Here is a 25,658-nt window from a genome sequence, read left to right on the forward strand (position 1 = left end):
CTCACCCCCTGCACAGACCTTTCGTGAAACCAAGAATCAGACATGGTAAATAACCCAGAGAAACCAAATTGGCAATCATTGCTGTAAACATGAGGAGAGGGTCAGCTTTCTACCACAGTAAGCCCTCTGAACGTAAACTGAGTTACAGCAGCAGGAAACGAGGACCTGGCTATTCCCATTTCTTTCACTTGTGGCTACAGATTGCTAGGAGAATTGAGATCATTTTGCAAAGAAGATGAAAGGTCTTTGACTTGAATGAAGTTTTATAAAACAACATTAATTTATAATTACCTGCTAAAGGAAGGAACCTTGTAACTTATAAACTTTTATAACCTCATTTCCCTGGGTATGAAGTCCAGTCACTTCTATTTCATTAGCCAGGATATGAAAACATCCTGCACACAAGAACCCTCTGCCACAGTCCTGAAAGCACCACGATACTACACTACTGCAGCGGGTTCAGGCCTGAGGAATGTGAAGTCTCCAGGGTCAGTAGATGCTGATCTGTGACACATGACAAACAAATCTTTTATAATCTTGACCAAAGTCATATAGAAAACGCTGCAGAACAGCTTTTCTGTTCAGTGCAGTATGTTTTTTAACTATGCGTAGAAAGATCTGGGTTGGCCTGAAGATCTAAAACAGCTTTTTACTGAGTTTTTGAACATGTTTCAGCTGAGCACATCCATTAAAACTGGAGTGCCACAAAACCAGTGACAATAGAAGCAGTCTTGCAGAGAAGCATGTTACAGGAGAGACCACTATAAACCCAGTTCTGTTTATACTCCACCATCTCCCTGACTAAGAGGAACAGTAAAAACTAGAAGAGGAAGAGCCAGTGCACTTGCAACAGAAAAGGTAGTTCAAAGTATCCGAGTTTGCAGGCAAACGGCTCATAAAACTAATGATAAAGAAAGCTGCAGTTCCACAGAGGGATAAAGTCCAAACAGCTGTACCACACAGTACAAATGGCATGTATCACATGGAGCTGTAGCAAGATTTAAGCCAGCAAAATAAATTTCAAATAGAAAATTTTGGTCAGGAAGCTGCAGGCACAGGGCTAAACCACAGTCAGAATGAAAGAGCAAATGGCACTGCCGCACAAATAAGAGACGCTGACTGCAAGGGAGGAGAGCATTGCAGAGTACCACAGGGGCCATCACAGCAAGTGGGGACACAAATGCTCGTATAAGCACACTTCTCTCTGCCTTACAAAGAGAACTAATTGAAAAAAGAAAGGAAGAGTATTTCCAGGTGTTGTCACCTCATATTGAATATTGTTTCTTTTTTTATTTGTACAGTGTGGTCCCTTGTAGACATAAAACACACTGGCAATTTTCTAGGTGATACCAGACCTCGGGTTCTCTTCCTACTAGTTAGAGTTGATGCTCTGCTGGACCTGCTACTCACAAACAATGAAGACCTGTTGGGTGATGAAAAGGTGAAGGGCAGCCTTGGCTGCAGTGGCCGTGAGACTGTGGAGTTTAAGATCTTGAGAGGAGTAAGACAAAGCACAGCACTGCAGCCCTGGATTTTGGAAGAGCAGATTTTATCTTCCTCAAGGACCTGGCTTGGCAGCATTTCATGGGAAACTACCCTGTAGGGCAAAGAGGCCTAGGAGAGCTGGCTGGCATTCAAAGACAGCTTCCCAGGAGCAGAGGGAGGGTGCACTGCAATGGGCAGAGCTGAGCAAGGGCAGCAACAGGCGTGCTGGGACAGACACAGAGCACCCGACTGGGCTCAGGCACAAACCAGCCAGGGAGGTGAAAGGCAAGAAGAAAGGCTGCCTCAGCTGCCATGTTTCCCTCCAAGGGTTTCGGAGGCCCAGCAGGCACTACTGCTTAAACAAGCAGCAGCATTTGAACTTCTCCCGTTTCCAGAGCCAACAGCTGCTCATTACTCCTCCTTGGGTCTCACGCTGCCCCATCCATTGAGCAACCACTGGAAAGCTGCTGCTCTCTGGCACGGTGTGATGCTCTCTGGTCTGCCAGCGGCACCTGCCTGCTCTGTTGTACATGCGATTCAGCTCACACAGTAAAAGCAGACACATGGTAACTGCGCAGGAGCGGACACAGACAAGAGTCAGAGGACTTCACTCAGCTCCTAACCTGCCGTGGATCTGGGAAAGTCCCTTCACCTCCTTCTGGCTCCATTTCTGTGCCTGCAAGTGACCTTTACTCATGCCTACAAAGCCCGATTTTATCTGCATGTTGCTTTTCCTAAACACAAAGGCAGATGCTCTTCAACTGAGTGAAGTGAGAGCACAGTGGGAAGAACCCATGCTGTCATTCCTGCGTGCATGGTTCTGCCGAGGCAAACCCCAGGTTTCCCCAGCAACTTTAAACCCATCTGCCAACCAGCCCAAGCTCTGCTGTACCACCTTATCCTCCACAGGCCCTCGCCCACCGCCTGACAACAGCCCGTCACAAAGACCAGCGTCATCTCAAATACCTCCTGTTCTCGCACTGCCTGTACCCCAGCTGTACCCCAGAATTTTCCAGGGAGCCACTATCATTCTGCAGCTGGATTTCAAAGTGAAGAAAGAGTTATGTACTTGGTCCAGCATATCTTATCTATCAGCTCTTTCATGGTCATTTTGTCCCATTCCTCAGCATGCGGAGCGTCCCATGGTGCTTCAAGAGGAATCTGGAGACAGAGGCAAAATATTCAATAAATTATTCAGGACTCTATCATTGCCCACTCACAGCTAGCTAGTAGCACAGAACTGATTGCTGTCGGCCAGGAGTTGCTTTTGTCCCCTGAATATGGCTGTAAATTTGGAATAAATTCACTGAATTGAATATTATCTGTTCACACCTTTGGGCATGAATTCTACTGTGACCACCAAATCTGTCTTTGTCTGACCAATGAACTATATCCTTATGTTGGGACTCATCTGGCCTTTGGTTGTCCAGAAGTGAGGTTTCTATTCTAATTCAGTTGCCTCTGTGTCCTCTAACAGCTGAGGGAAAAGTTCTTTCCCTAGTCAGAGATTCAGTCAGTTCCGAGATGGGCATCCGAAGGCCCCTGTATCTCTCCATTAACTACAGAGGGAGCAAAAATGTCTAGATACTATTACATTATTTTTACACAGTTAAATTCTTAATAATAATCCATTGCATGTAAGTACCATGACATGTGAGGATGCTACTGTATATTTGAATCTTTAAAAAGCATGTATTGTTCGACAAAAAAAATGTCTAGTATCATGCATGGATTTGATTCTATAAAACCACATAAACCCAATAAACTTTGCAGGAATACAGTTAGTTATGCTTGAAGGTTATTATACGGTAGGTACCCTGGTTTGTAGCCAGATTGTAAGGCAACTGATAAAAATTTGAAAGACACCAAGTTCAGTCTCATTTTTTTCAGGTATCTTAGACACCTCCAGATCTTTTTGTATCCTCTCATAGAATGGTTTGGGTTGGAAAGGACCTTTAGAGGTCACCTGGACCAACTCCCTCTCAGTAAGGAAGTTCTGTTATTCCCGATAGTTTGTGGGCAACATAGATACCTTTCCTGATAGAAGTTTCTTATTTTTTAATGTTAAAGAAGCAATAAAAAAGCCTGCCAGAAGCAAAACAAAACCAGATTTACACATGGTGACATCAGCATTGCAGAAACAGATGCAATTTACACAGCCTACCTCTTTTCCTAGCTTGTCCATAGTCCTCCAGAAGTTATTGTAATCCAGATAAACGAAGGGATTCCATGTTGAAGGGGAAATACCTGTGAAAGAGCGTGACTTTCCCTAAAATACATATAAGAACATAAGCAACTGAAACACAACACAGCATATCTTCATTACTCAAGAACACAAAATTCACATGGTTGACCTTTTGCCCCAAAAGACTTAGCCTCCCCCCCCCCCCCTCCTGCTTTTTTCTAAAATGAATATGCCTGTAAGCAATGGAATGCATGAAGCTAAATATGAGGGGGAAAAGCAGCTGAACTGACATTAAAAAGGACAATAATACATTTTTTTATTCAGAGGGGATGGGGAGGGGTACATTTGTTCTAAGCAGGTTGTCACATTCTGGGCTAAGGAGACTCAAGCAATGGCCAAGGAGGTAATATTCCTTTTTCCTAAGCATTCTTCATTATTACATATGAATGAATCTAATCTTTGCCTGCTTGCTGAAATGTGCATCCTAAAAGCTGCACAGGTTTAAAAGCAAACACACCTCTTTATTACGTCAAGTACCTTGGGAGAAACCTAGCCTAAAAAAAAAAAAAATTGCCAAGAAGAAAGTTTTTGGCTGCAGGAAGAAAAATGTTGTACACTTGCAAAAATGGTACCAGCACTTACAATATGTATGACACACAGGTGCAAGAGGAACATGGACTGTTTCAGATAATCCTGTGATATAATAATAAGCAAAACAATCTAATAGCACCTGGTTCTTTGTGATAACTTTAATCTGAAAGAGGAACGAATGAGCAGGCAGCATTTTCTCTTATTAAATAGCTTTGAACCTCTTTAATGTTTGCTCTTCCAGGTGTGTCAGAAGTTTGCATGAGGTCACGTGGTAGGATGCAGCGAACACACTGGACCATGACAGTTAGGAGCTGAGGTGCTAAGCAGTGCGCAACATGCTTTTCAGTGCCATGTATACCATGCCAGCCCATCACACCTAGCAGGTGGGAGTCACAGACCAAGTGAGAGGCTGCAGTGCTGCAAATGCATGAGATGGTGACCCAGGGACAGGGAGACGCAAAGCAGGAACCACATGTGCCTTCCCCACACTTGGCGAGAGATAATTTATCAGTCTTCCCCACTGATAACTCTCTCTCTCTCTCTCTGTAAATACATATGGATTTCTGATATTCATCAGAACGTTTTTGTGGAAAGGTTGTAACAAAGATGAAAGGTGCAGGATGAAACTCAAGACCATAGTGAGCTTTCAGACTTTGAAAAAGCAGTAAAAAATTCAAACTCCCACATTTTGGTCAATTTTTGTCACCCCAGGACAGGTACAATGGAGGAAACAATGGCACATGGTATGGGACATAAGTCTTGCTACAGCCAACACCACTTGTTCCCTCTCTCCCCAGAGGATGGCTGCAGCGGTGCCCCAGCTTCAGCATCCCTCTGGGCCCATGGCCCACTGTGCTGTACCTCCCCACCATCTTCAGTCAGGGCAGGTGCAAACATACTCTCCTGTTCAGCTTAGACACTGTAACCTCTGCTCTGGGCCAAGCAAAGCACAAGGTTGCAAACTCAGCACTTAGTTCATCTTGAGATCTTTTTTAAAATTCCAACAAACACTGCGTTTTCAAGTCAGCAGAATGACTCTGGATGTGGTTGGTTACCTCTGGATTTCTGGGTACGTAATCTTAATCTTGTGTACCACATACTTTTTTCTCTCTCTTTTATCTCCATTTCATTCTGTTTTAGAGAGTTATGTTGGAGGAAGGTGGGCTGGAGATGCTGCTCCAGCCTTCTCCAGGTGCACATGTGTATGCAAAACATGCTTCTGCCATGGCAGAAGCAGAGAAAATGCTCCTATGAACTACCAGCAAGGGAATCCTCTGCACAACACTGCCTCTTCCTTTTCCTTGAGCACAGCTTCTCGCTGCCACTGTGTGTTCAGCCACAGAAAAGAGGACCAAAAAACACATGCAAAGGGATATACTGCATGCTACAGCTTTTACTGTCATAAACCAATGCTGTATCAAACAAGGCAATCCTGATACAAAGCAGTAATATATTGCTTATCATTTTCTTCCTACTGCACAGAGTTTTGTTTTTCAAAAAGATCAAACACTGATCCTTCAAAGTTCATTCATTGCTAGACTTTTTATTCTGGTTGGGAATGCAGGTGCTATCAATGGGTCTTTTGCACAAGTTATGTGCTTTACAACACCATAATCTCGCCCTTAAGCAGAGGTGAGGTGCGATGCTGTCAGGTCACCCAACAACAGGTGAAGTTATTACTGCAGTTCCATCACGTCAATACTGCAAGGGGACAAAAGGAAAAGATAAGCCTGCCTTTCAGGAGTAGCAGCAAAAACTTCCCAGTTTTTCACTCTTCAGTGACACCCATTTTCAACAGGTTTTTTGATAAGCGACGGCACTTGTACTCAGTGGTGAAACTTGGAAGCACCTCTCCTATCGTTGGCTCAACTCAAAAAAAGAAGCATTTCTTCAGAAAGAAAGTCAAAACAGTAACTTCTAAGGCTCCTCCCCTCTTGTTTTCAGCCAAACCTATTCCTTATATTGCTAGAAACAACAGGTGAAGGAAAGTCTCTCTCAGAAATTCTATGACAAGGTCTGTGCCAAAACAGCTTTTCCAGCACCCAGCGTTAACTCTACTGTGTTCAACAGCTGCCGGCTGAGAAACTCCCCAACTATCCTGATTGCTGCAGATATGGCCATTGGTGAGAGAACTTGCCCACTGCCTGGCTACCTAATATTTTCCTCCAACTTTTCCACCTCTATACTAGCTCTAGAACAACATGACACAAACTGCTGAGGACTGATCAAAAAATCTCACAATCTTGGCCACTGGTATGACATGTATCACATTGGATACTCACTTATCTGCTATTTGAAAAAAACCCTTTTCATTACTGATCTGAAAATGTTACCACCTCCACATCTTGGTCAGTGGCATGGCCAAGGAAGATCAATGAGAAAACATATTTTATCCCTTGAGAACTATGAAATGCCAATTGATGATTACCAGTCTCAAGCTGCATTACTTGTTGCTCTCCTCTGCATGCAAAAAAACCAGCCTCAGTAAGACTGGAGACCAAGGGCAGGAAAATCTGGAAAAATACAACAGTACTAACAGACCTGGAAGAAGTGGAGACTGAATTCAGAGAGCCTGAAATAGTTCACAGACCCACTAATCCCTTGTGCCGGGGGGCTGGGCCTGTAAGAGGTGGGAGCTGATCAGAGGAAAGCCCAATTCTAACAAATTCAAGGAGATAAATTCCCACTGCCCACCAGAGAGTGTGAGCCAAACAGCTTTAGCCACACCAGGTTTTCAACTCTCTCTTGCACAAGTGTCTCCACAGCAGGGAATAAATCTAGGCCACCTGGGGCTGGTAAGTTATTAATTTGTTTTTAATTTTGTCTCCCTACTAGGCAGAGGAGCTCTGGCTGCATTTTTCACAGATGAGCTCACTGCAAACCCACAAGGTCTTGCAATATTCCATTTTTAAAGAAGCTTATAGTATTCTGGGTGTATTATTTTGAGAACTACTCTTTTCTTAACTGAAAGGCAAATAACCTACTGGCTGTGTTGTCATGCTAACATAAGGCTGCTTGACTGACCCACAGAGTTTATCTAATTATTTTTTTCATTTCATGGTGTGTCAAACACTTTTCAGCAGACCTCAGATTTGAGTCCTGCTGCCCGCCTAGATTAGCTACTCCCCATCAATCCAAAGGAAACAATAACCCCAAGCACCATACCTCAGTGGTTAGAAAAAAGGCAGCAGAGATGTGCTGTGCCAGGTCTGTCTTTTCCCTGCCCAGGGCTACCCTGTGGCTTGTAGCTGTAACTACAGGATTTAAGCCCCAGCCACCCCAGCTGTGACACCACCCCAAGTTCCAGTTTGTGTAAGAGAAGCAGACAGCTTTGCCAGTCTTGAGAAAGGTGAGTCTAGCTCCTGCCTGCTGTGCTGTGGACAAGCTACATGTCGGGAGAGGCATCCCTTGTGCCCCAGAGCAGCGACTGCTATTGCCCTTGGGCCATGTACAGGGCACACAGGTAGAGCAGCAGTTCCCTATGGTGTGAGCCCTCAGGTGGGGCATCCTTCATTACTCAGGATCTCCAGCAGGTCTAGCCTTGCAAGCATTGCAGCGCCTTGTACTGCCTGCGATTCCTGTGTCTGAACTGCAGATTTACAGCAATCTGCACAGACTTACTTGCTGAGCCCTCACCTCTCAATCTTAAGGCTAGATAAGGGAAAGAAAAGACTAGATGGCCAATGTGAAGCATTGCATAGAAACACTCATCTTTTGTCAAGTGTTACCTTGCTCTGAAAATCATAAGCAAACAAATAAGCAATATCAGTCCTTATTTAATGATGTTATGTATATATACTGGAGCTGGGTGCTGCTACCAGATATTAGAGGACTGCAGTTACACAAGATTAATACCACACCAAAGCTCTAATGCCTTTACCTTCTGGGGTCTTCTACTAAAAAGAAGGTGAAAACAGAGCACAGTGTGACCTTCAAGGACTTCTGTAAAAGTTAAAGCTATCCACCTCTTTTGGGAAGGTACTCTCCAGAACATCTGCCTTTTCTCAATCCTAAAGCATTCTTGATGAATTATGGGACAGTAGCCACAGAACAATTTGGCTGGAAAGAAAGTCCGGGTTACAGGATCTTCAGTTTGAAGGTACAGATTTACAATGAAAGGATACAAATTCCTGATTGATATCAAAGCAGTCCATGTTACCATGCTAACTGATGGGAAAGAATGAACAAGCAAAAATAAACAACAGTTACATATTTGGATTTTTCAAATAAACCGTAACTATAAAGGAAACCTGCCCACATGCAGCAACATGGTTTTTAAAGCTTGCAGTACATGGAATTTTTCCACAGACATATGGGAAAAATTCCCGTCAGAGCAGAGAAACTCATGAAATCCCTCTGGGGATTTCCACTTTCCCTTGGTTGCTTCTGCTGCTAGGATAAACCATTTCCTCACTTTCTCCTAACTCAATCCAAGCAGTATTCTGGAAATCTTCAGAAAGAGCAAAACTGAACTGATTAGTATGGTAAACAAAAACCCAAAAATCTGTTAATCTGAGGATGCTGGAGATTATATAAAGTCAAAGGACTGTCACAATAAAATCTAAAGTTGTGTCTAGTCATTCCTCAAAATCCCTTCCCTCTCGCCTCTGACAAAACCACACAGTGTTGCAGACTTTGGAGAAATGCCCTTGGGAAAAGACCTTCCTGTCTGGCCCCAGCTACATGCTCCCCAACAGCCATCAGCCGACAGAAACAGCAGATAAGACACAAGGACAAAAGTTTTAGACATACTTTTCAAACTTGAAAGGCAGCAGCTAGCCCACGGCTGACAGCATATTAGCCCAAGAAGCTCAACACAACCATCTTTCAGATTAATATTTAATTTCTGGGGCAATGATCCTTTAATACCAAATCACCTCTTTGCTAAAACATTTTCTATCACTTAGGAAACACCACAAACGTGCAGGTTCCTGAAGAATCTTTATTGAATATGAGGGGCACATCTATAGCCAGGAGAGCACAAATCCCAACTTGGCCAGCTCACCATCACACTGTAATAACAGTGCGCAGCAGTTAGGTAAAATGTACAAGCCCTAAGGGCCCCGAGCACCCACCAACCCAGACAAGAGCCAGGACTGAACAGAGGGTTTTCAATAGGTTTGTTCTAGAAGTGGGATGCAAGAAAGCCTTCCAACAACAGATCCCTAAAACAAAGGGCATGGTGACTACACAATGCCTCAAGGAAAGTGTAAGGAGAAGCAGCTGTGGAAAACCTTAGGGAAAGAAAACAAAAAGCCTGCAATTCATGGGAAAAAGATGTGGGAGACATAAGACCTACTGGAGGAAAGGCATTATTATTATTTATCCAGTGCTTAAGTCTGTCCATGCTGGGAGATCTTAAAGCCCCTTTACTGCCACCCTGGTCCAACAACTACGGCTCCCTTGAGGACCCTGGTTAGCTCAGCAGGACCACAATGCCAAACCTAGGATTGATGGATCCATAGCCTGTGATCCAGCAGAACAGCTTGTAATGCTGCCTCCTGCTTAGAAACATGCTTTCACTTCAAAGAAATCTTACAAAATTACATGCTTATTAGCAAGGACATGCATAATGTAATGTGGGACAAAAAAAAGCTGCAGTTTCAGTGTCAAAATGGATTAAGGGCTCAAATTCATGTAACCCATTAGAGCCTTTTATTTAACATACCGAAGATCAGTGCCTTTTAGGATGCTAAGAGATCCATGTCTGAGCTTAAATTAAATAGAGAGCTCCAAACACTCAGCTGGTACAAATCAGCCCAGCCCTCTTGCTGTAGAACTACACCAGTTTTATACCAGGTAGTGTAAAATAACTTTTCTACTATTATGGAGTGGCTATGCAATTATTTCAGATGTGACTATTTTATGACTATGGCATGAATCTGCCCAGTAAAGAGAGGTTACAGAACCCAATGATAAAACTTTGCAATGTGAACACATTGCTCCAATTCTTGGAAGAAAACCTGGGAAGATAACAGAAATGAAACCAGATCCATCACATAGCCTTGCCTCTATCAAGTATGCCAACTCTGACTCACACAGGCTTCAAGCCTTGTTGTGCCAGAGTCTGGGGAGTACCAAAACTAAGGAGTATTAAAAAGATTAAGAAGCAGTGATCTTTGGAAAGAAAGTAGGTTGTGAGTTATGGAGATAGATATGAGATTGTACCCCATACCTATGAATCTTAGGCCTTTGTCCCTCTTCCTACCACTCTTCCTCTGCACTGGTTTTGGCAGTAGGTCCTGACTAGGACTTGAATAAGAAGTCATGGGCTAAAGATCTAAGACAAGGGCTGGATATCTGCTCTGAAGACAGGTTCAATTCTAGTTCACTTTAGCTACACCAGTACCTACTCAAAGAGGGGCCACTGGGACTCCCGCTGCCCCAGACACATCTCAGACATGAAGCTTACAGCAAGCTTTGGGAGGGGCTTGTTTCTCACCATTAGCTAGTGAGGGAATCTCAGCGAGTCTCAAATTAAACACCCAGCTTCCAGAGATCCATTTGTAAGTAATCCCATGCTACGTTATTGGGAGGGATCTCATGTGAATCCAGTTATGTAAGTGGGGTAAATACATTATACTATTCCCAGACTAGTCCCATGATACTGTTGTCCGGTGTCATCATTCAATAGTATCCAACAGTATTATTAATTCTTTCTTAATTAAATTTGGCTTTTATTTCCAAACAAGTATTTACTGAATTTCAGGAAAAAATTCTTTAGAGGATATGTTCAAAAATAATCAGGTGCCAAATGTATTCCAAATTTTTTAAGGGCTGTCAGTCCTATTTTCTGAACACTTTTCAAAAGAAAATGAGAACCATTGATCCCACTCCCAGTAAGTTAAAATAGAATAACAACACTTCAAACAGGTGCTGACTGGATTACTGAAAGTGAGCTTCAAATGAAACTCAATGACTGTCAGTAATTTCCAAAGCTCAGTGATACCTTTAGGTATCTCAACATGAAACATGCAGTACTTACCCCCTTATAATGGATCATATCGCCTTCGACATTCACTTTATAGGTCTCAACACCCAGTTCTTTTGCCAGTCGGAGAATCCGGTTTTGGGTAGGTCCCACATATGATCCACCCACATCTACGTAATTAACCTGATTGTTCTGTCAAAAGAAAGAATACAGGAATCAGAAGCTGTGCAGGAAGCTCCTCAATACACGCATCTAGAAGTAGAAAAAATTATTCCATACTGACTAGCACTGCAATTGACTTAAAAGCAGGCAGTATTGAGCTCTGTCATGACACACAGAGATCACTCAGTGCCTTCACTCTGCCATGCACATGTACGCAATTGAGTTTAACTCTTGCTTAAATTTCACTAATTTTCAGTACTGATTTTTTAGTCTCACAAAAGACATGAAAATACGGTGAAATATCCAACCAAACCAATACTCTGGTTAAGTCTAACCACGCTTTTTCAGAATTCATGTTTCTTTTCTTGTCATTGCAAAAACATTTTTAAGTTGAATTCACCTCCAGCACCAAGGCTTGTTTTCTTTCTGTAGATATCTGCCTAGACTTAATGCTGTAGATGCTGAGCACTGCACTGCAGTACTCAAGGAGGGTAATCTCCTTTCCAGCATGGCACACCTTGGCTCTAGCTCGGTGTGCCCTGGTTAGCAGCCCCCAGCCATGCTTGCCTCCAAAGGTGCTCCACACACCCCTCAGACCAGCATCGCTCTCACTTGGGAAGCAGGAAGAAAGCAAAACTTTTCAGGGGAGCATACTATTACAAGCAGGCTCATTTCCCAAGACAGTAACTCTTTTTAACACTGTTTATGGTGAGCATTTTAAACTAGGCATTCTCACTATCACAGAAGGATGGTGTTTATGCTTCATGTTTCACACACAATGATTTCTGCTGAAACACTACTGTTTATCTGTGGTTCCCCAGCAATGGCATCTGACATAATTTAAACCTCTCTTACTTCCAGGGTGGGAAGCCGAGGTGATGTCTGTATTACATTACCCTGCGCCACAGGTGACTCATCATTTCTTTCAGTTTCTTTTTAATGGCAATCAAGACGAGGTCCATTTTGAGAAGCAGGAGTGTTATTTCAGATAATTTTAAGCTGTGTTAAAATGTATGTCTGAGCTGTAGTGATGTCTGGCCCTGCTCAGGCTGCTTCTTATAGGCTCTTAGTTATCATACCTGCTACAGTATGCAAAGTGAGATGGGAATGAGGAGAAATGCTTTGATACTCATGGTTTCAGATGATAATTTCCCTCTGGAATGCTGAAGGCAGAGTAGATCCTGCCGTGGACAAAGGGTAGGGTCCTCCTTATCCTTCTTGAAGTTAGGAGTGGTATTTGCCACACTGTAGACCAGCACAAGTGAGAGTCCAGCATCTCATGTAGAACTTACCCTGACAGTGAATGTCCTTCCTCCAACTCTGTTCCGGGCCTCAAGAACCACCACACTGACCCCAGACTCAGAGAGCAATTTGGCGGCCGACAAACCTACCATTAGAACAGAAAGTGCTTTAAAGCAAGTGATAACAATCAGCCACGTTAATGGTCAAAACCTCAACCAAAGCTTCAAAATCAGAGATTTCAATACTGTTTTCAAAAATTCCTGAGAGAAGTCAAAAACTTTTCGTGGTGTCTTACCACAGAAATCGTGGCTGCTGCTGAGTTGCATGTTATAATCATCTCTATAAATAGCATTCACAGACTGACGTTTCCTCCTTCAGGTTAGCATTTTGGCATTTTAAAAACTTCAACTGGCAATTTAAAATCTCAGTTATTAAGGGACAGGCGTCTTACTCTTCGTTTGTGCAGTCCATAGAAAGGCAGAACCCAGCTTGTGGGGCTTGCAGCGCTGAAGTGATAGAGATAATATTAAACTAAATAGGCATGTTCTAGCAAGGTAGGCTTCCAACTTCTCTCACTCGTCAACTCTCGACTCTATTGCTATCCATTGTCCTCATTCACATGCAGAAAGTAAAGCCGCTACACTGTCAAGATTCATTTCAAGCAATGGAGTCTGACCATGGCAATCAAACAGGCAGTATGAAGATACTCTATAAAAGGAATTATGGTCTCAGAAAAAATCATCTAATTATGGGACTTTGTGATGGAGGCACTAGAGACAACTGAAAATTCAACAGGACAGGAGTCCTCTTTGCTTCTGACAAATGCGAGCTGAAAATGTAAAAAGCAATCAAGAGTTTTTGAAATCAGATTATCTCATTGGCCTGCAGGCCAATTTGGTACTGAAGCATTGTTTCTTTGGCATTGTTTCCCCTCCTTGAGTATACAAAAGCCAGCCTTATTGATCAGAACTTCCAAGATACCCTGCAGTAAGGAATAATAATATTATATTCATGTTTATTATACTACCTCGAAATGCGATTAAAAACAACTGTTCATGAGCCTACAAAGAATGCATGTCTGGTCTGAAAAGACCAGAGGAGAGGAATCATTCTGGGCAGCATCAAGTGTACTCATTTATTCTGAGGACAATACAGAATTGCCCATAAACTTCTGTGTGCATAATCTTTTAATGGGGAAGCGGAACAACATTCACTGGAAACCAGAACTGAGGAAGTTCAAATTACTTACATTGACAAAAGTTATATATACAATTTCCATACTCCTCTAAAAATAACTATGTCCTTACACTATATTCTCTAGATTGCTGCTAGAGCAGAAGTATACTTAATTCTGTCAATTTAATAAACGAATTTTTAAAAATGCAAGCCATTTGTCAGTGGAGTGAACATCTGATAAATCAACCCGACTTCTTTCAGTAGTTTTTGATCATTTTTTTTCCTGCATGGAAGTCTATAGAGAGTATTTTACAGGCTTCTAATAGCTAATGCTTTAATCCTTTCGGTGATGGCGTTCCCTTCTTCCTCAACATAAACATAGAAGACACAAGCCTATAACTGGAAACACAAACTGCAGTATTTTCTTACAAGTATTTATATTTTTCATATGAGGAAAAAAGATTTTTCAAAATATACAGTGGGTTTTGTCAGGAAAAAAAGTGAATTTCCTACATATAGATAATAAAAGGTTCAATTTCTCTATTCTGCATAAATATCACTCGGGCACAAGTGGGAAATTCTTTTGTAAGAAAGTTTACTGTAGATATACAAGTATTGAAAAAATGCACAGCACATTCTGCGTTGCTCTATAGAACAAGAAGCAGCAAAAAATCTTGCCTTGGTATGAAAAAAACATTGTATGCAAACCTTCAGTGCGTAAAACCATCACTTCATGCTGTATATGATAGCTATATTCACACCACAGCTGTTTAGGAAGAATAATGGTTGCACTGGACTGGGTTGGAAGTTAAGCTTACTACTTGTTTATAGGTTAATTATATCCCATATCCAAATGAAGAAGGACTGCTAAGGGATGAAGAACACGTGGTAAATATGACTGAGGTTCTCTAGCCTGTTTACTTGTTAAACTGTACTTCTTGCACTCCAGCCTTACAGGCTTCAGTTTCATTATTGTTAACCCGAGTGTCACCTTAAGACACGGATCCAAAAAAACCAGGAACAGGCTTTGGAGCTACACAGGCTGGGAAAGGGTAAGAGATACATTGGGACAGCGATGGCTTACTGGCAGCTGGGAGAGCCTGACTCAGAAATACAAACAATGCAAAAATATGTTGATTAAAGATTGTTACTACAAATTTATTTGTTTAAAGCACGGAAAGAGTTTGCTTTCAAAATGGAGGACTAGCAACAACACCCACACATGAGGTATCTCAATGTAGTTGTCTATTGCACCCAACTCTTCAGCTCCATTCTGGTGTGACCAAAGTGCACCAAATAGACGTGTTTCCACAGGCACGTCTTCACCCCACAGGTCATGGAGCCTGCATGCTTTTGACACACAATTAACCTCCAAATAGATTGCACATTTTCCCTTTACCTTTTCCATAACTTGAATTATCAAGACTTTTGTTGCTGTCTCAGTACCCTCTACAGGACTGGACATCAGAGAATGACCATTTATTTCTGTTTGATTGACGGGCTGAGAATGAGAGAAGGAAGGAACCAGGCCTTCTCCTTCCCAGCTCCTTGCCCCACCTCTGCCTGCTCAGCCTCCCTCAGGCTGCAGAGCCTCTCACCTCCTCTCCGGCATCTCTGCCACTTCCCCAGAGGACATCCCACATCTTCCCAGAGCCATCAAGGGAGAGGGCAGGACCTTCACACCACAAGGGCCTCCCACAACACCAGCGCTGCTCTAGAGCCATGGCCCTCCGCCATGCGTGGGCTCTGACCCCAGCCACAGAGTCCTGGGATATTGCAGATATCCACGGTGTCCTGCAAGCATGCTGTACCGGGCCAAACCGAGCCCTGGGCTGTGACCGCTCGGGCCACAGCCAAGACTCAGGTATTTTAAAACAGACCTGAACGGCTGTACGACTGCAGCACAGACACACCTGCCACAGCCCAGGCCGCTGCGGTGCCCCATGGCCGCCTCCATCTCCTCCCAGCGCAGCTGAGGGGGAAAGCTGCCAAGCAGCCCAAATCACTGGCCGCACTCCTTCCCAATACCGCTCTAATCCTATGAATTAGAAATATATTTCTTGCCTCAGAGAGATGAAAGGAGCCTTCCAAAACCATGCCTCATTTCAAGTATCTGGCTGCAGAAATTCACTTGTTATTAGATGAGAATAAACAAGGCGAGATGACTTATACATCTTCCAGAAGGGTTTCTATGGCAATCTCACAACAAGCTCCCCCTATGTGAAGATGCCATGCAGGAAAGCTCTACTCCTATTGATTTTGCAGTGCTATTAAGGACTTGGAATTGCTGCTGCCACAGAACGTACTGCCGCTGCTTTCATTTCAGAAAATTGTCATAATCCTATCAAGCAAAGCAGTTTCAAGTGCATCAAAACACTGGATACACAGTTAAAAAAAAACAAAACAAAACAAAAAAAGAAAGAAATTAAGATGAATTTATGCCAATCTGCAGACTACAAGACATACACCATGGCTGAAACATAGAGATACTGATTTTTGCATGTAGCCTGATGGTAAAGACAACAAAACATGGCTCTACCTCACAAGACAGAAAGGTTCAGCTCTAGAAGTAGTACACAAGATTGGGACTCAGGAGACCTCAGCTTGATTCCCAGCTGAGCCCCATAATGTGGGAATGTTTCCATATTTTTCAGGGAAGCATTTACAAGAATTCCAAGTTGCCTCAATACCAGTGTTAGTACAAGGCATATGAACAGGTAAGAGGTCTGTAGCACAAATGGTGGGAGTTTTTAAAAAGTTACTTTACTAGAAATGCGATAGTAATTCTGTAGTGACAGTATAGTAATTCTACTTTTCAAAATCGAGGCTCTGTAAATCCACATCAAACAGATCCACTGAAACACCATGATCAGAAGCAAAAACCACCAGCATCTTTCCAAGAGACAGCACTTCTTACCTGGTGCATGCTGAGCATCTCCAAAACATGCAAGGGCACGAAGGGGAGCGATGACAGTATGAAACCATTAACCTTTCAAACTGAGGCCACTATGTATGTGCCATACTGAGAATACCGAAACAACAGCAGAGAAAGTTACCTGTTACTACTGAAAAGGTAACTGCTGGTTTTCTATATGCATTGTTTGCCTACTTGCTAGCTTCTCTGACAAGTTTCTTTGCCTTTTATAGATCCACTATCAGGTTGAAAGTTTACCAAAACCAACTTAATACAACGTACCTACATAAATCCTTGTTAAGCCAACCTACAGTACATGGCATGGGATAATTACATCTTGTGAAAGATGACTAATCCATTACTGTAGTGTTCTAGCAGGCTTTAATTGAGCAACATACAGAAAAAATATTTATGGAAAATCTTTCCATTTTTCAGAACTTAGGCAGGAGAATAATTTTACATTTTTTTTGCTCATTATTCCAATGTACATCAGTAAAGTAAGACAATTGCCAATATATCCTCATTGTAACAGCTTGCTAATGCTGTGATTATTTTTACTCTTTCACTGATGGAAAACTTAACTTTTTGCAAACAAAATCGAGTAATTAAATCTGGCAATGGCACACATAGAATCAGCCTTCATTATTCAGCTTAGAAGTTTCTTTGACAAGTAAACACTAACCTGTCATTAAGAGATGCAAAACATTTCTGCCATAACCACAGGGTAAGATCTCCCTTCCTCACCTCCTTCTTCTTCTCCCTCCTTCCTGGTTTTCTTTTCATTGGATTTTTTGTGCACACCATGATATTTAAATAAATTTAAAAATATAGCTTAAAAGCACTCAGTTATATCAGACTGACCAGAGAAATCACTAATGGGCAACAACTTAAAGAAGGATGAGAATGAAAGAGCTGCTTTCATTCACAGACTAAGGATTTTAATATTTTACATAGTCACTGAAAATAGAAAAAAGTATTAATTAAATTACAGCCCCTTACATTTGCACAAAACAGCAAGAATACACAGTGTGGATCACAAGTCTACATTCAATTCTTATTCAGCGTTGCCTACTACCATAACATCACTAACTTCCTGTTTGTCAAAGATTGTATTTTATCTTTGCATATGTTCTTTCAAAATCCTTGGTGTAGATTACTTGACACTGGGAATAAGGTTGCATTTATTTATTTTGTTATTTTCAGGAAAATGTTTTACATTTCTTTTTCATCAGGTCTTTTTTCATCTCTAGCAAGAATAATCCAGTTGATTCAGCAAAGATTTCAACCAAAAGAGGACAAATATTTTCTATTACAGACCACATTGTCCAATTGAGATCAAGTCATTCTGACCGGTTTCAATGGTACTACTGTCTAAACACTTTCAACAGATGCAAGTCTTGTTCTGAAGGGTACAAAGACAGTTCTCACAGACCGTGTTAAGAGAAACAGAGTGGGCAGGAACAGGGAATTGTATTCAGGATGAATCCACTCCTCCATACACACCCACTGGAATTTTCAAGTCCAAACCCCATTGCAGTGAACATCTCTTCCCCAGAATAACACCTTCCCCCAAAAACAAAGGCAGAAAAAAGGTAATTGGTATAAGCATGGGGTTAGAAATTCAGCAGCATCCTTCTCCTTACATATTAAAATGTGTAGCACCAGTTAAGATAACAATGGTTTGGTACCATCTAGTTAACACAAACATCTAAGGTAATTGCACACATTTTCTAACTACAGATAATCGTTTGGGTCAGTATGCAGAATAGATTCCTGTTAGCTAAATGGTGATCTTCCACTGAATAAGTACGTGAAAAAATGTTGCTGCTAAACTCTGATCAATGTCATTGCCACAAATATCATGAACATCAGCACTGGTGTTCCCAGGAAACACATGATGCCTGTCCCATGCCCATTTTTGTTATGCTAGGATATTTAGAGATTGTCCTAACTACCTGGCTATTTCTTGTGCTCTTAAGACTTCAGGTGTTACCCAGCTAACAGGCATACTCTTTCCTACCTTTCAACACCTTTCACCTAAACCTGAGGCATGATGCAAAATCTGCTCCTCAAGGACAAACCATAGATTTACAGTGCTCTCTTAGGAGCTCTAAATTTCCTAACCTATGACTCGTGTTGGTGTTTTTGCCAGAAACAAATCTCACATATTCTTCATTCAGGAGCAGAACCAGCTGTGACTACTTAGCTTAGCCCCTGGGTTAGACAACGTTTATAAATCATGCATTTACCATAAAAAAACACATGAAAACTATTGAAAGATGAAAAAAATAACAATATTTCTACATCTGGTTATGTAACGAACATGTCACAATCATATTTTGGCCAAAACTGAATATCTAGCAGTAAGCATAACACAAAGGAGTGTCTTAAAACTCATGCCCCACATCATAAAGTTTTGCATCTTTAGCACCAAAACATTAGAACATATTATGAAGGAGGTAAATGGAAAACTGTGTTTCTGCTTATTTGCAAGTATTGTATAAAATAACCATTACACTTTATGTGAGGGCATTCTGATAGTCCTGTTCCTGATGCCAATTTTTTCTCATTGTGACAGATTGCTATCAGTACATGGGGAACGGAGAGCTCTATGAAATATTGCTGTTTATTTCTGCATGCCAAAAAATGATCTTTAGGAATTTCTGGTACTAAGTGAAAATATCACGGATTATCAGCTTCCCTGTTGGATCCAGAAAGAAAGTGGGAAGAAATGGGATAGCTGGGGTGCAGCACAGAGCAGATGTAAAACACAGGACACATTTTAGGAACCAGCTGTTGCATTCCCATAGTTCAAATTCTGGGTAAATTTAGAAGTATCAGTTGAAAAAAAAATCTACTGAAAATGACTCCAGCTTTACACAGGTGGGACTGATTGTATCTTCTATGAGTAACTGTGTATTTGACAGTTTATCTGACACTACCACCCACCAGCAGCTTGGCATGCTGTCAAAACAAACAGAGCAGTATACAACGTAAGTTGTGCTGCCATTATAGCAAGCAAGGAAAATCTGCATTTCCTCATCATTCAGTCTTTCACTCAGAGACCACAGTCAATGCGTAGGTAGCTCAAGGGGTAAGGTTACCAATCACACACTGTGGAGCAGGAAATGCCAACATGCTCTTCCATGCAGAGGAAAAAAAAAAAAAAAAGCCTTGATAGTGTATCGTATGTTTTATTTCAATATAAAGACTAATTACTACTATTTTTACATCCCAGCTTCTGCAGTTTGTGGCCCTTGGACTCCTTCGTAAGTGCAACAGAAAACAGTGCTGTTTCCTGCACGTGGCTAGCAAATCAAAGTGTCTGTTTTGTTGAGCCACGAGATCTCCTTGTTTCTAGGTAAGAACAAATGTGGGTTTTATGTGAAAGAAGAGGAGAACTATCTGGAACTATCCACATCAAAGAATTATAATCTTCTGTGTAAGTTTCAGTTATGGCTGTGTTGTTTTTCCCTTGTGCTTTGTGCTTGTAACACGATGTGTTGAAATTTCCTCCAAAAGATATTTGTGTACAAGTTTTCTTGGACTTGCCTGCTTCTGGACATATTTATCCGTATCTTATGCACCATGTAGACAAAAATGTCTGCATTACGTAAACAAACAATCTCAATTCTCCATACTTTCTTTTGATAAACTTGGCTTCCAGTGCCCAAACATCACATGTAAGTAAGATGAGGCTTGCACATGAAAATACCCCAAACTTCCTGCTGAAAAAATTTGGGTTATCTTGCTTATGCTCTTTTTTTGCCAATTTATGAACTATTTAAGCTTGAATTTTCAGGGTGTGGTTTGCAGGCTGATTTTTTGTTGCTGGGAAATCTTGGTCACAACTGGCTGGCCTCTAGGAAACAAACATTCTTCAATTTTGAAAACTCCTGGCTTTTTTTTTTTATTCCTATTTTGGAAGTTTTAGCAGCCCCTTGAAATCTGGCAAGGAGGCAGCCTTTGAGTCAACATAGCACATTTTGTTATCGTTGTGAAAATATGTCCCAATAAGGTCAGTTAAGAAAGTTTTGAGGGACTACAGGTCACACATAGGCAGCAGCCATCTTCTAGATCTGAAAAGCTCAAATATCTGAGGTTTCTATCAAAACTCTCAGAGCACTTAAAGCTGCCCAGTCATTATCGAGCAGTCCTCAAGGAATGAGGACTGAGCATCCTGGACCTCTTTGTATCTCAGAGCACCTGTGCAGGCTGCATCCTAGGGCTATGGAACCAAAACCTGAATCTCCTTGTAACTATGGCCTTAGTATGCACAGCAGTTAATGGAGCTGGGATGGGGACAGCGTGTCAGGAGAGGTACGGCAGTGACTTGCTGCATAAAAGGGACAACTTTTGCATGCCATCAATACAGTAGTAGTTAGTCCACACAGAAGATGACATCTCCTAGTCCTCAACTAGTGTTGCCCTTGACCCAGGCAGCAGAGGACACTCTGATGGGACGTCAGAGTTACGAACCTGCCGATTAATCAGACATGCATCCATGGCAGATTATGTGCTGTCAGCTTGCTGTGTTTAACAAGTGAGGGAATTACATAGCCTAAACCAAAATGCACAAGCAAAAGTTCAAAATCAATTCAACCTAGAACACCCTCTTCAGTTCTGTAGAAAACTCTATAAATAGAAAATGGGAGCATTACTCCAGGGATATAAATAAGAACTCCCTCTGGGTATGGGGAAAGTATTTAACTTCAGGCATCATTTTGTTTAATATGCTCAAGCAGAAAATGTTATAATTAATATTAACTGTATTACAGGGGGCATTATCCATTAAGAATGATACAAACTTGTGCCTGGGGCCTTTCCAGGCCATGATTCACATGTTTAACGTACATGCCCATGTGAAAAAGAGGAATCTAGCCCCGGCTCTGCTTGCTCTTTCTGTGGGGGCTTAAATGTACTTGCTGATGCAATCTGGACAGTTTGAACACGATTCTATGGGGTACAGCAAGAAAATCTCAGTGATTGAGGCCACCAGAGCCGAGCTGCTCTTCCAAGAGCTTCCCCACTGTGAAGCACTCTTTGCAGAATCTCCCTCCGTCCCTAGACTGCAGCTTCCTACAGGCAGGGTTGATTCTGTGTCCCTGTGAATGACCACGTACAGCCATGTGCAGGCAGAGGCCAGGAGCACAGATAAGAAGAGTGTGTTAGATTGTACAGAAACTGACTCTCAATACCACGCTTCACTTTGAGGAACAGATAACTCCAGAGATGCCAGTCAGGACGTGAGCTTCATTTTGCAAATATTGTACAAATATTTTTAAAAGCCACAATCTCACTGCTGTGAAGCTCACACTACGTAATACGCACCTTGCTTATACCTGACACACATTTCATGTATTACTGGTAAAGAACTAGTTTCCTATCCTTTCTTGCAAGCATTCTGTAGTGAGCATTTCAAATACAGTAGGAGGAGTGAGGACCTTACCAGATGAGGCAACTGCAAATGTATCTTCAGAGAAGAAGCAGCAGCAAGTCAAGACTGGTGTCATAGAGATGTTGAGGGAAACCCTGTCCATACTGGAGCATGTCTTACTATTTATCTCACTAGAAGAAAAATTCTAGATACAGATTACTTTTTTAAGACCAGAAAGCAGCACTGTCTAACCTCTTACAGAACTGAGTGTAGGTATATTGGTACAGGAACAGCAGCCACAGAGAAGCTGTGTGAAAAGCAAAACAAACCAGGAGCTCATAGGAATTAGAGTGCCCAGCTATGAACGGTACTGTATGTTAAAGATGGATTAATTAGGAAGTAAGGCATTTATTGTCAGTTTTTCTAAGGCTGCTTTCTTAAAATGATGCCTGTTCTAATTCATAACAGGCAAACACCAATTTCTATGTCACTGACGTAAAGGTTTCCATTGGCAAGAAAAACATTCCTGTACCCCAAGAGTGCTGTGACATGTTTATTTGTCTTCCTAATGCCACTGACAAATTTTCAGGGACTGTAACGCCTTGAAGTTTCCTGCTTGGCTCCATTTCAGCCTCCACACCAGGCTTTAGTCCAAGGCCTAAGTGTTCTGAAGTAACTTACTGATTCTTGTACTAGTGAGGCTACCACTTAGAAATGCTTGATGCGTTTTCCAAAACACTTCTACAGGTTGGAAAGCCAGAGAAGCAAAGTACCTTCAAGGGAAGAAGAGCCTTTCAGAGCCCTAAAAAACATATTAGGATCACATCACCATCAGCTGCACACAGTACAGGTGGTAATTCCCTAAGGACGTTCCGTGCATTACAGGAACGTTAAGAATGAAGACCAAATGACTTGTGCTAGCAGGAAAATACCCAGGCATGTGGTAAAACTAAAAAGCAAGCAAAACTAGGTTCAAACTCCTTCCTTCTGTTCAGTGATACTACAGATTATTTACATAATTACATTGTCACAAATAATTATTTAAACAATTCCTGTTGTTTTAGCAAATAAAATAATGTAATTAAGTAAACAATTTGCTGTTTTGTGCATTCATTCACTGCAGATTAAAGAAAGGAAACTCTGATTCCTTCTTAATTTGAATAAAAGCTAGTTTTACCTATAGCAATATTGGTTGTAGTATCACTGAAGTCAATCGGTCACGTAACTCGCCTTTTCTGAATCACCAGCGAAGTAAAGAATCCCTGAAAACTGAAACCTGGCCAGAGCTGTTAGCACAGAATTTATCTGATAAACAAACCAAATACAGATTTCCTCTGACATTGCAACGTTCTCACCTTAGGTACCATCAGGTGCCATAAGAATCATTACTTCTCTTTTCTAAGCATGAGGACCAGAGGCCACAGTGCACTTGCTAGTGTTAAAGTAGATCTGAAGAGTATTTGGGGAAGTATTTCCTAGTAAGGTGTGATAAGTCCATCGCACTGGGGGCATCTGGCTGGCTGTAGTACAGCTCTTCTCATAGTAAGAAGATTTAACCTGTTTTTCCAGATTATTTCCAGATACGTTTCTGCAGTATTTATCAAAAGAATACAATTGCAAGGCCAACCTAAAGAAACCAGAACTTCAAAACCCTGTCTTTATTGGGATGCAAAGATCCCAGGCTGTACCCCTGCACTCTCCAGCACCTGCGGGCTCACACCGCCAGTGCTCCCGCAGCCCCCAGACGGGCCGGCCGCACAAACCGCGCCAGCACCAGCAAAAACGCCCCAAACCGCCGACCCGGATAACTTCCCCCGGTTTTTCCCCCAAGTCTGCTGCCCCTGGAGACCTGGCGCTCTCGTGAACCACCGCCCGAGCCTCAAGGCCAGCCGCGGGGACAAGCCGCCGCCGGCCCCGCCGCGCCAGGCCCCGCGCTGCCCAGCCGGGCGCGCCCCGGCCCCGCCGCCCCCCGCAGCGCGGGACAGGCTCTGGGACCGCTCTGCGGTGATGCCCCGGCGAAGGCCGGCGGCTGCGCGGTGGCCGCGCCGCTACCGGACCCACCTGAGATGCCGCCTCCGACCACGACCACATCGTATTTCTCAGCCATGTCGCTGCCCCCCGTCCCGTCCGCTCTCTCCCTCCGGTGCCGGCGGCGGCGGCCCCCACCCGGTTCTGACGGGCGGACAGCGCCGTCCCGCGCCGTCCCACCCGCCCCGGGCCCGCCCCTGGGCGGGACCCCACACCACCTCCACCAATGGACGCTCTGAGGGGGGCGGGGCCTCGCTTCGCCACGCCCCCGACCCTCCGCCCACGCCCGGGGCGGCCCGACGGGGCGGTGCGAGGCCGCGGCGGAGCAGGAGGGCGGCGGGGGCCGCTCGGGACAAAGCGCCGCCAGACGCTGCTTCCGAGCGCGCGTTTGGCCTGGGCCCGGCTCGGTGCCGGCTCGGATTTGCACCAGCCCGTCCCCGGTGCGACGGAAGGGCTGGGGGCACAGAGGCGACAGCGTGCCGGTTGCAGGATGCAGCAGCTCTACCAGCCTGCGCTCACCAACCCCTTTTCATTTGCTATTATTTAGCAAGTCTGCTAGCACCGAGTGTGGGAGGAGAGCGGTGGAGCTGGAGTGTCACAGGTTGCAGCAGTATACAAGCCTCACCTTGGACTAGGATCAAACTGCACTTGGTCAGTGAGCCAGGGAATGAAGGGTTAACCTTTGCATGAAAGTAGCTTCCCAGAGATGATGCCTGGGATAATAACTGCTTGCCAAAATACCAATTTTGTTTGTACTTAGCTGCTATTACTGCTCTGAAATACATGGCGGTTGTGATTTTTTCATGCATTTTACAGCTCATACAATTTTTATTGCCAAAGTGTAAATGTCACCTTTGTGAAGCTAAGTAGAAAAAACAGAGAGCCTGTCCATCCCCTTCCAAGTAAGCACAGAAGACCTTTACGATTCACACTATTACAGAAAAACCTAATGCTACTTCGTGTAAATATTGATACAAGTTCTGAGAGTTGCCCAGTTCTGCAATCATATGCCATACCTGGGTAGGACCAAAGAACTCAATGAGAGTGCAATAATACACACTCAGTGTCCTTGGAAATGCCTTGGCTCTCTTACAGTGGGAAAAATTAAGACTTTTCATTTGTGCTAATTGTGCCAAATAAGCAAGACATGGACCTGTTGAAGTGGGTTCAGGGGAGAGCCATAAAAATTATCATAGAATCATTTAGGTTGGAAAACTTTAAGATCATCAAGTGCAGTGATTATCAGAGGACTGGAGCACCTCTCCTATGAGGACAGGCTGAGAGAGTTGGGGTTGTTCAGCCTGGAAAGGTGAAGGCTCTGGGGACATCTTATTGCAGCCTTTCAGTACTTAAAGGGGGCTTATAAGAAGGATGGGGACAGACTTTTTAAAAGAGCCTAAGCAACAGGGCAGGCAGTGATGGCTTTAAACTAAACAAAGATAGATTCAGACTAGATGTAAATAAGAATTTTTTTACCATGAGGGTGGTGAAACCCTGGAGCAGGTTGCCCGAAGATGTGGTAGATGCGTCATCCTTGGAAACATTCAAGGTCAGGTTGGATGGGGCT

The 25,658-nt window shown here is 42.9% G+C and overlaps 1 protein-coding gene across 1 annotated transcript in view; it reads right to left on the reverse strand.

Annotated features, from left to right (window-relative positions):
* Positions 1 to 24,281, reverse strand: part of LOC130145133 (amine oxidase [flavin-containing] A-like) — a 37,735-nt gene extending 13,454 nt beyond the window's left edge. The window contains exons 1-5 of the mRNA XM_056329694.1: positions 24,125 to 24,281; positions 12,647 to 12,741; positions 11,247 to 11,384; positions 3,650 to 3,754; positions 2,555 to 2,646 (exon numbers count right to left, since the gene is read on the reverse strand). Coding sequence (XP_056185669.1) covers positions 2,555 to 2,646; positions 3,650 to 3,754; positions 11,247 to 11,384; positions 12,647 to 12,741; positions 24,125 to 24,170 — 476 coding nt within the window. The 5' untranslated portion in view covers positions 24,171 to 24,281. The remainder of the gene's footprint in view (positions 1 to 2,554; positions 2,647 to 3,649; positions 3,755 to 11,246; positions 11,385 to 12,646; positions 12,742 to 24,124) is intronic.
* Between the last annotated feature and the right edge of the window lie 1,377 nt (positions 24,282 to 25,658).

The sequence above is a fragment of the Falco biarmicus genome, chromosome 2, assembly GCF_023638135.1.
Source record: "Falco biarmicus isolate bFalBia1 chromosome 2, bFalBia1.pri, whole genome shotgun sequence".
Lineage (NCBI taxonomy): Eukaryota > Metazoa > Chordata > Aves > Falconiformes > Falconidae > Falco > Falco biarmicus.